We start from the raw sequence: 14,320 nt of genomic DNA, 5'->3' as shown, positions 1-14,320 counted from the left end.
TCAGCAGTTCTGTGGGAAACTGGCCAGACTTCAAGCCTCACCAGGGTTTCCAGTCTTCTGGCAGCCAATTCACACATTGCATTTACCTATTTTGAGTCCTACTGCCTGGCATCCAGTTACCTTACAGCATGTTAAACTAACAGTTTTTTATCACATCAGGGTGATAATGGTGAGACCCTAGCAAGGAAAAGAACACACAATGTGCAAAAGGCATCAAAATGTTTATATATGCTCTTTCTGGGTTTGCATGAAATGGGTTAGAACCACAAAGTTCTTTCAGAGTTTATTAAAATATTCTTTGTTAAACAGAGCAGAACCATAGCAGAGATTCAAGAGTCAAAGTAAATAAGTAGCTGCCCTTTGAACAGAGGGGTCCTTCCACGTGACAGTGTTCATGTAGGGAGTGACTTTATGCAGTTTATCAACTTTCCTTTCCACAAAGAGTGACACAACTAGCAGTGGTAATGATGCTGTCTATCTGCAGTACATGAAGCAAAGCAGAAAAATCAGAGGTCTGAACAGGTGGGGGGAAGGGTGCGGGCATTAGGTAATACAGAATTCTGTTTGTGGACCAAACACGTTGTATGTCTTTTCAAGGTCTCAAAACAATATGGAAGCCTACACAGTATTGGCTTCAAAGGCTCTATAAACTTATGCAATTCAGTTTACAGAGTCATTACTTTAGTTATACCAGGGACCAGTGGAAGTCGGTGGGGGTTACTCTACATGTAACCTACTTTAACAGTTCAGAATTGGTTCATATTTCATAGTCCTTGACAGACTTCTAATAATATGCAAATCATTCAGTGAGCCAGTTATCTCAGTTAAATTACTGCTCCCTTGATGTGTGTGAACTTGATCATACCGGAAGTGAAGGGTTTTTTTTTTCCCACATGGTAATGTTTTGCTGCTATCCTATCCAATTTGTTTGTTCCAATTTTCACATATTGCCTGAGACATCTGTGAATGTGGCCTATGTAATTGTGGTGTGGGATAAAACAACTTTGTGTTGTAGCATTTACTGTAATGCTCTTTCCCAAGACTTTCAGCTGCAAACAGTTGTATTCATCTTTTGGGTGTCCAGAGACATTCTTAAAAGCAAAAGCGGGAGTGTCCAGTTTTAAATCCAGTACACAAAAAGTGGGAAAGCAGCATTGCGTTGTCACAACAATGTAAGAAAAGGAGAGTAAGTGTTCACAGATTGAAGTAAATGGCTACGTGGGCAAGACTGATGTTTCACATGTGAGGCTATGGACTGATTAGTGTTGTTCTTGCTGCTGACGTTGTCCTCTCTGAACAGATCTCTCTCTGTCTCTCTCTTTTTGTGTTTCCTTTGTTTTTCATGAGCAAGTTGCTTTTAATAACCAAATCAAGCAGAATATGGACCAAATTCTCTTTCCCCCCCCCCCATGTGCACCAGTGTAAATCTGGTGCAATTCTGCTAAAGTTAAACTTACTTCTGTGTAAAGTGGAAGCAGAATAGGGCCCTGAGAGACAAAACGGGGTTTCTCTTACAAATCTCAGTATCGTTAGACCAATTGCCGACCTGGGTACTAGACTGTTTCAGTGAGGAGGAGTTGGTCGTGTATAGGAGGGGAGCAGCTGAACTATGCAGCCTTCTGTGTTCATTCCTGGTAGCCTTCAGGGCAGGGTTTGTGGTGCATTTGAGCAGGCCTTTTCCCATCTACAGCCATTACCTCGTACAGGCCCATGTAAGTCAATTGGCTCTGGATTTAGAAGGCAAGTGTTCAGGGATTTTTCTAATAGATGGATCCAGCTGTCAAGCTGAGTGCTAATAGTTTGCTAAGTTACCAAAGCAGTTTGGTTGCCTGCATACCTGCGCAATTGTTTGATTTTAGTTTCTGTTGGGTGCTAGATGCTCTGGTGATAAGCACCTTTTTGAAATGTGTATGAATTCAGCTGTATGAGGAAGGATTTGGCTGTTCCAGGAATTTTCTCCCTCCAAAACATGTACCTGGTACCTACTGGAAGTGACCTGCTGTGTTGCAGGAAGTGCAAATCAGATCAGCAGGGTTGGCACAGTGAGGGCATATTGAGGTTTATGAGCCAGCTAACAATTATTTTTTTTCTTCCAGTTATCACTGTTTAAAAATGTTCATGTTTTGTTTCCATGATCATTCAGTTCTAGTGGGCAGGGCAACTAGCAAATACTGTCCTCAGAGCTGAAACTCTCTAGCATGTCCTCAGGGTGGTTATGCAGTGTGTGTCTGTAAGCTCTGTGGTAACAGGATCTGTTTGAAACTTGTTTAATCTCAAATAATATTTATTTTATATATCTTGCATCGTGGCAACTAGGCACATTGAAAACATACAAAGATTTTAAAATACTTAAGATAAGTCCCCTGCAAACACTGGCAATTAAACTGCCAGCATCCTTTAGGATACTCAGTGTGCCTAACCAGACAATATTGTATTCCCAAATTAACTCAAGTTGACCTTTGCATTCACCAAACCTACCTGAGCATTTTAGGGAAGGCTGTCTTTGGGAAATACCCTAAAATTAACTGACTCATTTTGAATGAAAAGTAAGTGTGTGTATCTCTATGGAAGTGGAACCCAGTGGTTTTTTTTGTTAAACTCTGGCAATTGATTCACATCTTAAAGATACCATTGCAAGGAAAAGGATAAGAAACTTCTTTTTATTCTAAATATTTTTGCCCCCTTTAAATGAAAGCTAAGTTTCTACTTTTACATTTCTCATATAAGGATGTGCTCAAGGTGCTGAGCTTTTTGGGACCCAAAGATCCAGCTCTGGAATTTTCAATCAATAGAGAAACTAAAGCAAAACAACACAAAACTGAAAGTGAACCAAGCACTAAGCAATATAAATGATCTTCTTAAATGAGGCACACAATGCTCACAAAATTTGGGGCTGGGGTGCGGGCTCTGGGGTGGGGCCAGAAATGAGGAGTTCAGGGTGCGGGAGGGGGCTCCAAGCTTGGGCAGGGTGTTGGGGTTGCGGGGGAGGTGGGATAGGGCTCCAGATGGGGATGTAGGCTCTGAGGTGGGGCTGGGGGTGTAGGAAGGGGTCAGGGGTGGAAGCTCCGGGCAGCACTTACCTCAAGCAGCTCCCAGAAGCAGTGGCATGTCCCCTGTCCAGCTCCTATGCAGAAGCGTGGCCAGGCGGCTCTGTGCGTTGCCCTGTCCGCAAGCATCACCCCTGCATCTCCCATTGGCTGCGGTTCCTGGCCAAAGGGAGCTGCGGGGGTGGTGGCAGTGTGCGGAGCCCCTTGGCTGCCCCTACACATAGGAGCCGGAGTGGGGACATGCCACTGCTTCCGGGAGCCTCGTGGAATGAGGCAAGCCCCGGACCCTCCTCTCTGGTGGGAGCTCGAGAGCTGGATTAAAATGTATGGTGGGCCGGATGCAGCCGGCGGGCCGTAATTTGCCCAGCCCTGATCTATGAGGTTAATACTTTCTTTTCAGTAGTTGTTGGGCTTTTATTCTAAGAATTCCCTGGACCCTTTCAGGATGCTGTGGTTCTAACTGAAGAACCAACAACGCATTTTGAAAAAGCTATTGTCTGCAATGTAGCTGGCAGTGACTAAGAAAATCCAGATGATATCCCAAAGGGAAATCTCTACAGCGGGGCCATTGTATTGGAAAAGTAATAATTTGCTGTTACTACCTTAGAAAGTTATTTTTGGATTCTCTCTCTCACACACATACACACTATTCAATATTGTTGGTGTCTCTGATTTGGTGTAGATATCACAGGGGAGAAAAATTCAGAACAATCGAGACCCATTCTAACCAAATTAAAAATTGATCCCTTCACTTAAGAGAGGAGAGGTACTTTATAGTGTCTGAGCTTGTTTTCTTTGCTGGCATCACTTCCTTAGAATCCAGTCACACAAGGAATTAATTTAATCTCCTGAGTCCGTAACAGATGAGCATGATAAATGCGTGTATTCAGTGTCTAGTGTACCTGGATCATTTCCTTTTGAGAAAATAGGGGGGCCAATCTTCACAAGAGCTTTTTTCACTAAATAAGATCCTTTTCTAGTTTATCTGAGTGAAATCATTCATGGATACATCCATGTTTCTGCACATCTTAGAACTCTTAGTATTATTTGATCTGTGGTCAGATAACATCCATGTGTGAGCAGTAGTTGTAGTCCAGTGTTTGAATATGTTGATAAGTTCACTAGATGTTGGATTAGAGGTAAGACTTCTCAGCTGTGCATAAACTGCTGGCAGATATCACAGAACTTATTTATTGCTTGGGGGGAAAAGACAGGCAGTTAGCTACAAGGCATCTCTGTATTTGACTGGTAGTCTTCATTCTGGGCTCATTAAGAGACCCCTTCATTAGTACAGTTATAAAAAATGTATTAAACCAAAAACTATGCAAATGTTAACTGCATTTGGTGTAGTCTTTAAAGGGAAAGGAAGGAAGCTAGCTACTTGTTACACATTGTGGCCCTGCAGGAACAAAACAGAATCACATCTAGCTGAAGTATCCTGGGATTTTAAAACTCTTATTCCCAGGGGCTTTATAATCTGACAGGCCAGAATTTACCCTACTCTCAACTGAAGTTGTCTAATTTTGACAGACGTGATGGATTAAAGAGAAAGCATCATTGACCTGGTTCCACTTCGTTAGCTTTTCCAGTTAAACAGGATGCTATAGAAAGTGAGACCCCCGCAGTAATACCTTGGGCCAGCAGGACTGAAGTTTTAAAAGTGTACCTGTGTACTTTAAAAGATGATTCTTCAAATATTTTGTTTGAGAGCTAGTCCCAGAACACTAATGATTAGGTTTGAAAGGATTAAGTTTTTTTAAAAAATCAGTAAATATTGGTAAACCTATTTTTCACTGCACACACAGAAACCAACGAAGAAAAATTTCCAATGATGATGATTGAAATTAACAAATAGGCAAAGTAAGAAGAGAACTTAGTTTGATTTAGAGATATTTACTTTGTATACTTTGACGTGGTGTTGACAATTTGTGTTTTAACAGCTATAAAGTTTTAAATTTTTGAATTTCAAAACCTACTCTAATTGTTATTTCATGATCTCCCCATAATTTTTCACAACTATGAAAATATAAAATTTTGGAGAAAGTGCTTCAAAATAAGTGGATAAAATGCTTACTCCATCATTTTGCTCAACTGTGAACATTTAAATTGATAATAATCAAAGCAAATGCTTAAAAATCAACATAAATACTATTTACCAAAATTATATAAAAAACCCACATTTAATTCTGCAAAGCCTTCTCCTGATGTAGCTTCTTGCAAGGATATTATCTTTTTTTGAGGACCTGTTCATTAACTGGCCACATGGACAGTTTTTATGCTTTAGTATTTAGGAGTACTTTAATGAGCTTTGGACCCCTAGCCAAGTTGCAATAAGGGTTCTTACTTTGTGCACAAAAGAAGATATACACTTCAAAGCTAGAACTGTTTACTTAAATATAATGACACATTATTAAAGCTAGTTGTATCATCAGAATGAAATTTTGATGAAAAATGGGAATAATCACAAATATATTCAGTTCTCCAACCAGCTCTACACATTGCCAAAGTCTCCAGTTAACTTTCTGAAAGAGCTCAAAAATTTTAAAGATGCACAGATCAGTTGTATTGCAATGTAAAAAAGAACAGAGCAGGAAAAATATGAAAACCAAAATAGGAGCTCAATGATATGAGTGCCTCATCTGACCGTGAGTCTATTCTGAAAGCTATGTGGTCTCCCTAATATTCTTCTAATATTACTTTTATCCCATGCAACCAAATATTGTGGCTGGCAAATGCTTTGTATGGAAGTGGAAGAGAGGTGTATATGAAAGGAACTCTATCTTAAGAAGAGAACATTTGAGACGCCTGGGCTAGAGTAAACACTTGTTTCTTTGGTGTCATCTTGCCTAGTCAATAAGAACTCAAAAAAGTCCCATTTTCTCGGTATTCTGAAGACTAATGTCTATTTCTGTGATATTCTCCAGGGATGCTACTGAACAGCTGTGTCTCCTTTGCTGTCCAGCTTGGGATGCCTTTTACATTGCTTTGCTATAAGAGCCACCACTCCTGATGCTCACACACAGCCTCCAGCAAAACGACTCACAGCTTTGTTACATGAATGCTCTGCCAGCCACTCATGAATTGTATTGCAGAGTGACACCAAGAAATCTCCAGTCCCAGCCTACTCCCTCCAGAAATGTGTATCTTGTACTGCCCAGCACTCTACTGAACAATAAAAACTCATAGAAAGTCCATCCTTTCCTCAAAGGAAAATGATATGCACAGACCCTGTTATCTCAAGTGGTGGTTTCCAAACACTTCAGTCCAAACACACTGATTTAGATAAAGTGATAAAACAAATTTATTAACTACAGAAAGATAGATTTTAAGTGACTACAAGTAATGAGTCAAAGTCAGAATTGGTTACAAAGAAAATAAAAAGATAAATCGCAAACGAATACCTAATTTAGCAAGCTAAATGGATTCAAAGCAAAGGTTTTATCTCACTATATGCTTATAGCAGTCTATACTGTCCGAAAAGCCTTCCAGCTAGCACCTCTGCACCAGTTCAATGATGCTTCCTTTGTCTTTCAAGAGTTTTGTAGCTGCCATGAGTGGAGGTATTGTCAATTTAGAGAAGGACCGGGCTATCATACAGGAGGATCTGGATGACCTTGTAAACTGGAGTAATAGTAATAGGATGAAATTTAATAGTGAGAAGTGTAAGGTCATGCATTTAGGGATTAATAACAAGAATTTTAGTTATAAGCTGGGGATGCATCAATTAGAAGTAATGGAGGAGAAGGACCTTGAAGTATTGGTTGACCACAGGATGACTATGAGCCGCCAATGTGATATGGCCATGACAAAAGCTAATGCGGTCTTGGGATGCATCAGGCAAGGTATTTCCAGTAGAGACAAGGAAGTGTTAGTACCGTTATACAAGGCACTGGTAAGACCTCATCTGGAATACTGTGTGCAGTTCTGGTCTCCCATGTTTAAGAAGGATGAATTCAAACTTGAACAGGTACAGAGAAAGGCTACTAGGAAGGTCCGAGGAATGGAAAACCTGTCTTATGAAAGGAGATTCAAGGAGCTTGGCTTGTTTAGCCTAACCAAAAGAAGGTTGAGGGGACATATGATTGCTCTCTATAAATATATCAGAGGGATAAATACCAGAGAGGGAGAGGAATTATTTAAGCTGAGTACCAATGTGGACACAAGAACAAATGGATATAAACTGGTCATTGGGAAGTTTAGACTTGAAATTAGACGAAGGTTTCTAACCATCGGAGGAGTGAAGTTGTGGAATAGTCTTCCAAGGGAAGCAGTGGGGGTAAAAGACCTATCTGGCTTCAAGATTAAACTCGATAAGTTTATGGAGGAGATAGTATGATGGGATAACATGATTTTGGCAATTAATTGATCTTTAAATATTCATGGTAAATAGACCTAATGGCCTGTGATGGGATGTTAGATGGGGTGGGATCTGAGTTACTACAGAGAATTCTTTCCTTGGTATCTGGCTGGTGAATCTTGCCTACATCTCAGGGTTTCAGCTGATCACCGTATTTGTGGTCGGGAAGGAATTTTCCTCCAGGGCAGATTGGAAGAGGCCCTGGGGGTTTTTCGTCTTCCTCTGTAGCATGGGGCTGGGTCGCTTGCTGGAGGATTCTCTGCACCTTGAAGTCTTTTTAAACCATGATTTGAGGACTTCAGTAGCTTAGACATAGGTGAGAGGTTTATTGCAGGAGTGGGTGGGTGAGATTCTGTGGCCTGCATTGTGCAGGAGGTCAGACTAGATGATCATAATGGTCCCTTCTGACCTTAATATCTATGAGTCTATGAGATGCGAGGAGAGAGGTGAGGTGATGTGTGCGTGTCCTCTTGTCATGCCATTCTCCACTCTTTGAGGATTATCTCCAGCTGGTGTTCAGGCAACAGCCAGTCTGTTTACACTGCAGCTGTTTTCCATTGCTAATATGTAAAGTTCTTGCTTGCACCCTTCTTCCTGACAAAGAATGGTGGCTAAACTTGGTGATAACCCATCATAATCCATTTGATTATGCTGATATCTGGCTGGGGTGCCAGAGTTTCTTTAGTCTCTAAAAGATTGGTTTGTGCCTGCTTTTCTAAACTTGGAACATGTTATACAGTAGAACATTTTATACATGAGATTTTATATATGTATGTATAATTTACCAGGACAATAATGTTCAGCAGATTATCAGTTTTCAAGTAATACCTCACAAGGAATACTCTGTACAAAATTTATTATAGTCTTGTAAAAGTGGTGGACATAATGGTATAGACTGTGTCACAATTTCCTTCTGCTTTCTTTTTACAGGACCAGCCTCCCCGTCCCTACACCGGCTTGGAGACCCAGGTTAGTACTGTTTTCCCCCCTCTATTTGTTTAACTTGTAGGATGTTCTGGAGGATACCTGCTTCCAGAGTGACAAGGCTGTGCCATCACCTCAAATCTTAATTGAACTTAATTGCAATCTGTACCACATTGTCAGAGCAGAGGTCATAAATTTAAAGCCAAAACAACTGTCTGTACATGAGTCTCCCCTATTCCATTTGCCCAGCTCAGCTTCCCAGACAGTACAGATAAAGGTGTTGGCTGCCAGTTTGTTACTTTTTAAAAATACAGTTGTATTGGAGATTTCTTTCTAAAACATAACAATGCACAGTAATGAATCCATGGAGATGCTTGGCACCAAAAGGTCAAAGTGACAGAGGGGTTTTTACAAAGTCACGAAGTCTCTGATTTGTGTTTCCTAATAAGGCAGCAGCATTGATTTCCATTCACCTTGATCTTTGGGAGACAGCTAAGGCAATAGCATTGACATACTGAAGATGAGTCATATACATTTCCAATTTCTCCAAATAGAGATAACATTTTCTAACTTGGGCTTCCATTGGACTTTCCCAGGGGAGAATTGTTAACTATTTTACAGTATATTGGTGGCTGCACCAAGCTCATTCCATCCGTTTTCATACCCCCTTCTCTGGGAACCAACCTTATAAGGTGTGATTGATAGGGTTGGGGTAGCACAATTGTTATTATATGGGGTCGGAGGGCCTTGGTAGAGCTGTATCAAAATACAAAGTAGTTAAGACAGTATAAGTCCCTTCATATTAGCGAGCCATAAATTGCAGGGAATTGAACAACTATGGTAATTATCAAGGCCAGTTCATTACTGATTTGAAAGGAAGTTACCTAGAAATAGCTTCTGAGACCTGAAGTCTTACTTTGAAGGGATCTGTCACCTGCCATTGACTAGACTTAAAAATCTTACTCAGTAGAATAAACAATGCAGAGTCTGTGTGTTCGTGAGTATGTGTGCAGAATAAACAGCACTACAGATTGAGGTCTTCCATTTAGCCACAGAACAAGTACAAATTTTCTCATGCTGCTCTGCCAAATTGCATCTTCCCTGATCTGAGTGTAGTTCATTTTTCATGCCTATTAATTCCTTGCTAAGACTACCGATGAGAGTGCCAAGTGGCTCCTAACATCACTGTGTTTTTAGTGGGCTTTAACATTTTCAGGAAAGAAAGAAAGAAAAAAAAAATTTTAATAATGAAGACAAATTAAATGTATTTTTACACATTGATATTTCTACCAATATCACTAGAAAGCTATATCCATTTCTGAATCTAGATAGTTGGTATCAATTCACATAAAAAACCACCTGTCTCCTTATCTTGAAATTAATTGTAAGGGCTGAGAATAACTCTTTTTGTGTGATACCTTTTTTTCCCATAGCACTCTGAGCTGGTAGAGGTGGCTCAAACATGATTGCTGAGATCTAGTGGGGCATGGCAAGGAGAGGGAATCAAGTGATCGTATCTCTCACAGTAAGAGAGAACTAAACCTGTGTGCCACAACTGTGATAGCTTAAGGTCAAAGGATGTGTTCTGTTTGCTGCAGCATATTTCTTTCTGCCACATTTAGGAGAATGATCAGAAGGGTTCAGAGTCTCAAAGACAAGAGCTAGTCCATACTGTATCCACAGCTCCCACTGAGTTCATTAGCCATTGTATATATACAGCAATTGCAAGATTGGGCCCTATTTCGAGCAGGAGGGAGCTCTGTTTCGTTTGCTATGAAAAGCATCATGTTAAAAATAAATAATCAGCAACTTTGTCATTTTTGCAAATTCAAATAAAAAGTTAATTTATTTAGTTAATGAGGGGTTTTGTTCTAGTATGATGATTTTACAATCCCTTCCTAGTTATTTCTCTTCTTTCTTTTTTTTTTTTTTTTTGCTGGGGGATTGAAAATAAGGCTGCTGCTGTGTGGATGCTAGATTGGCGTCCTCAATAATGGTGGGATGAATCAGTTGGTTTGACAGCACCCTCTCCACCATCCTATGATTCCATCCTCAGTTCTAGTCTGATTGGCATTTGGAACCCTCCCCCGACCCCTTAAAAACTGTGTTGTGGGCTTTTGATGAATTTTAATTGAATATTTTCCCCCTGTTTTTGGACCAGCTGCAGGGCTATTGGAAATTTTACAAATGTTGGTGAACACTTCTATTTTAAAAAAATCAATATTGCAAAACTTCAACCAGCTGTGCTTGGTCTCCTCTCATTTTAAATTTCTCTAATTAAGATGGACTTTGCAGATTAAGGGCTAAAGGAAATGGGAGGTGACTTAGTGTGTGCATGAAGAGTGCTTGCAAGAATATATCTTGGTTTTTGCAGTTTTAATACAGAATAGTTAAGATGCTAAAGTAACCTAACATGTGGTTGGTTAGTCACTTGTTTATCAATTTAATGAAGATTTCAATAATTTAAAATGATTTTATATGCTGCTTCTATACTGCCTTTTTGCTTAATTTTTTAATGTTATTTTGTGACGGTGAAGAAGCGAGAAGGTACAGTTGGAAAAAGTTTGTGTAGCGAGACTAATGATAGAAATTAATAAGTACACATTTTGTTGATTTATCTGTCGGGAGGGTAAAAATTAGGGCTGTCGATTAATCGCAGTAAACTCATGCGATTAACTCAAAAAAAGAACTGCGATTAAAAAAATTAATCACAAATAATTGCACTGTTAAACAATACAATACCAATTGAAATTTATTAAATATTTTGGATGTTTTTTACATTTTCAAATATATTGATTTCTATTACAACACAGAATACAAAGTGTACCGTGCTCACTTTATATTATTTTTATTACAAATATTTGCACTGTAAAAATAATAAAAGAAATAGTATTTTTCAATGCACTACAGTACTTGTATGAGGTGAAATCTCTCTTTTTTCATGAAAGTTAACTTACAAATGTAAATTTCCTTTGTTTATTACATAACTGCGCTCAAAAACAAAACAATGTAAAACTTCAGCGCCTACAAGTCCACTCAGTCCTAATTCTTGTTCAGCCAATTGCTAAGACAAACAAGTTTGTTTGCATTTATGGGAGATATTGCTGACTACTTATTTACAATGTCACCTGAAAGTGAGAGCAGGCATTCACATGGCACTTTTGTAGCCGGCGTTGCAAGGTATTTACATGCCAGATATGCTAAACATTCATATGCCCCTTCATGCTTTGGCCACCATTCCAGAGGACATGCTTCCATGCTGATGATGCTCATTAAAAAAATAGTGCATTAATTAAATTTGTGACTCTCCTTGGGGGAGAATTGTATGTCTCTTGTTCTGTTTTACCCACATTCTGCCATATATTTCATGTTATAGCAGTCTCGGATGATGACCCAGCACATGTTCGTTTTAAGAACAATTTCACAGCAGATTTGACAAAATGCAAAGAAGGTACCAATGTGAGATTTCTAAGGATAGATACAACACTTGACCCCAGGTTTAAGAATCTGAAGTGCCTTCCAAAATCTGAGAGGGATGAGTTGTGGAATATGCTTTCAGATGCTTTCAAAAGAGCAACACTCCGATGCGGAAACTACAGAACCCGAACCACCAAAAAAGAAAATCAACCTTCTGCTGGTGGCATCTGACTCAGATGATGAAAATGAACATGCGTCGGTCTCATTTGGATCATTATTGAGCAGAAGCTGTCATCAGCATGGTTGCATGTCTTCTGGAATAGTGGTTGACGCATGAAGGGACATATGGATCTTTAGCACATCTGGCACATAAATATCTTCCGATGCTGGCTACAACAGTGCCATGCAAACACCTGTTCTCACTTTCAGGTGACACTGTAAACAAGAAGCAGCCAGCATTATTTCATGCAAATTGTAACCAAACTTGTTTGTCTGAGCGATTGGCTGAAGTAGGACTAAATGGGCTTGTAGGTTCTAAAGTTTTATATTGTTTCGTTTTTGAATGCAGTTATTTTTGTACATAATTCTACATTTGTAAGTTCAACCTTCATTATAAAGAGATTGTACTACAGTACTTGTATTAGGTGAATTGAAATATATTTATCATTTTTACTGTGCAAATATTTGTAATCAAAAATAAAGTGAGCACTGTACACTTGGTATTCTGTGTTGTAATTGAAATCAATATATTTGAAAATGTAGAAAACATCCAAAAATATTTAAATAAATGGAATTCTATTATTGTTTAACAGTGCGATTAATTGTGATTACTTTTTTTTAATCGTGCGATTAATCGCGATTACTTTTTTTAATCGCTTGACAGCCCTAGTAAAAATATAGGGCTATATTCTGCCCTCAGTTATACACCTATAGAACTCAGTGAAGTTTCCCACATTTGTAAAGAGTGTACATTCAGGAGATCAAGAATTATCTGCTGAAATGTTTTTTCAGAGGAAAATATATTTTTTCTTAAGTTGAAATTTTTTTAATGGAAATTTGCCAAAAATGTTCAAGTTTCCATTGGAAAAAATCTAAATGAAATTTTTCGTTTCAGGTTGGGCTGACCAAAATCAAAACATTTTCAGTTTATTTGAACTGAATCAAAATATCACATTTTTGTCAGTTTGACATTAATCTGTGTCTACCTATGCTGCTGCGGTGCCTCATGGGAGTTGTAGTTCAAGTACCTTCTGCCCCTTCTCTTCTCCTATAGGTCAGGCTCCCTGGCTAAACTCCATCACATGAATAAAGATTTCGGATCTCAGAATTTCTGTCAGTGATACATAATCAGTGCAACTTGTCAAGGGTATTGACTTGGTGTCAAAGATTAATAAAGTACTATTAATCAGTTGTCTTCAAGGGGAATCCAGAAGTGGCAGATTTACCTCCACTGTGTGGCAAAATGATGTTCACATAGGGTGAAATCCAGATGTTTTGTAACTAGTGAAGTTGTCATGGACACTAATAGGCAAACATTTAGGATGGCATGAATGATGGCAGAGGTTGTGTTGATTATTTTTTTTTCAGTACCCACTGTATGGCAATACAGGATACTATTTTACTATTAAACCTGAATTTTATACCTAATGTAGCCCTGCTATGTTAATTACACTACTATTTAATATAATATTTGATTTCTGTCTTAAATACGTACATTTTTAAAACCAGTTTCATGCATTTTAGTGTTTTAGTAAAAAAGGGCCAAATTCATACCTCAGTTAGCTGAAACGGAATTACAACAGGTACACTGTGTTAACTTAATAATAAAGACGGGAAACAGACTGTTTTAAAATCTCTCTATGATCTTAAAAAACTGAACCAGATGGCATGAAACAATCTCTAGTCAGTTGGGATAACCAGGATTGGCAGAATTCTTTGAGAGAGAGAAAGAGTCAGGTGGCTTTATTTTTGACATCATGTAAGAACTTGCTCGCATAAGGAAGACCTACAGAACCAGTGTAATTCTCAGCCATTGAGACAGTCATACCTTACATCTGAAACAGATGTGTCCTGAGAATGACACCATTATTTAGGGGCCATGTTTCTCATGTTAGCCTGACCTTATTTACATCAAGGAGGAGTGCTGTTCAATTTCCCCCCCCCCTCATATCTTTCCATCTACAGAAAAACAAGTGGCCAAATGTACTGTCATAAGAACAGCCATACCGGGTCAGACCAACAGTCCATTTCGCCCAGTATCCTGTTTTCTGCCAGTGACCGGTGCAAGATGTTTCAAAGGGAATGAACAGGACAATCGCTGAGTGATCCATCTCCTGTCATCAAGTCCCAGCTTCTGGCAATCAGAGGATTAGGGACACCCAGAGCATGGGGTTGCTGGACCATTTTGGCTAATAGCCATTAATGGACCTATTCTCCATGAACATATCTAATTCTTTTTTGAACCCAGTTACAGTTTTGGCCTTCACAATATTTCCTGGTAACAAGTGCCACAGGTTGACCATGTGTTCTGTGAAGAAATTTTTCCTTATGTTTGTTTTACATTTGCTGCCTATTA

General features: G+C 39.1%; 1 protein-coding gene across 2 annotated transcripts in view; it reads left to right on the top strand.

The window, feature by feature from the left end:
* Positions 1–14,320, top strand: part of XYLT1 (xylosyltransferase 1) — a 341,106-nt gene that overhangs the window by 71,142 nt on the left and 255,644 nt on the right. For both annotated transcript variants that reach the window (XM_075132747.1, XM_048865755.2), the window contains exon 2: positions 8,335–8,373. In XM_075132747.1, the coding sequence (XP_074988848.1) occupies positions 8,335–8,373 (39 nt within the window). The remainder of the gene's footprint in view (positions 1–8,334; positions 8,374–14,320) is intronic.

Source organism: Caretta caretta, chromosome 10, assembly GCF_965140235.1.
Source record: "Caretta caretta isolate rCarCar2 chromosome 10, rCarCar1.hap1, whole genome shotgun sequence".
Lineage (NCBI taxonomy): Eukaryota > Metazoa > Chordata > Testudines > Cheloniidae > Caretta > Caretta caretta.
The sequence above is the reverse complement of the archived record's forward strand: the minus strand, read 5'-3'. Positions and strand labels throughout refer to the sequence as shown.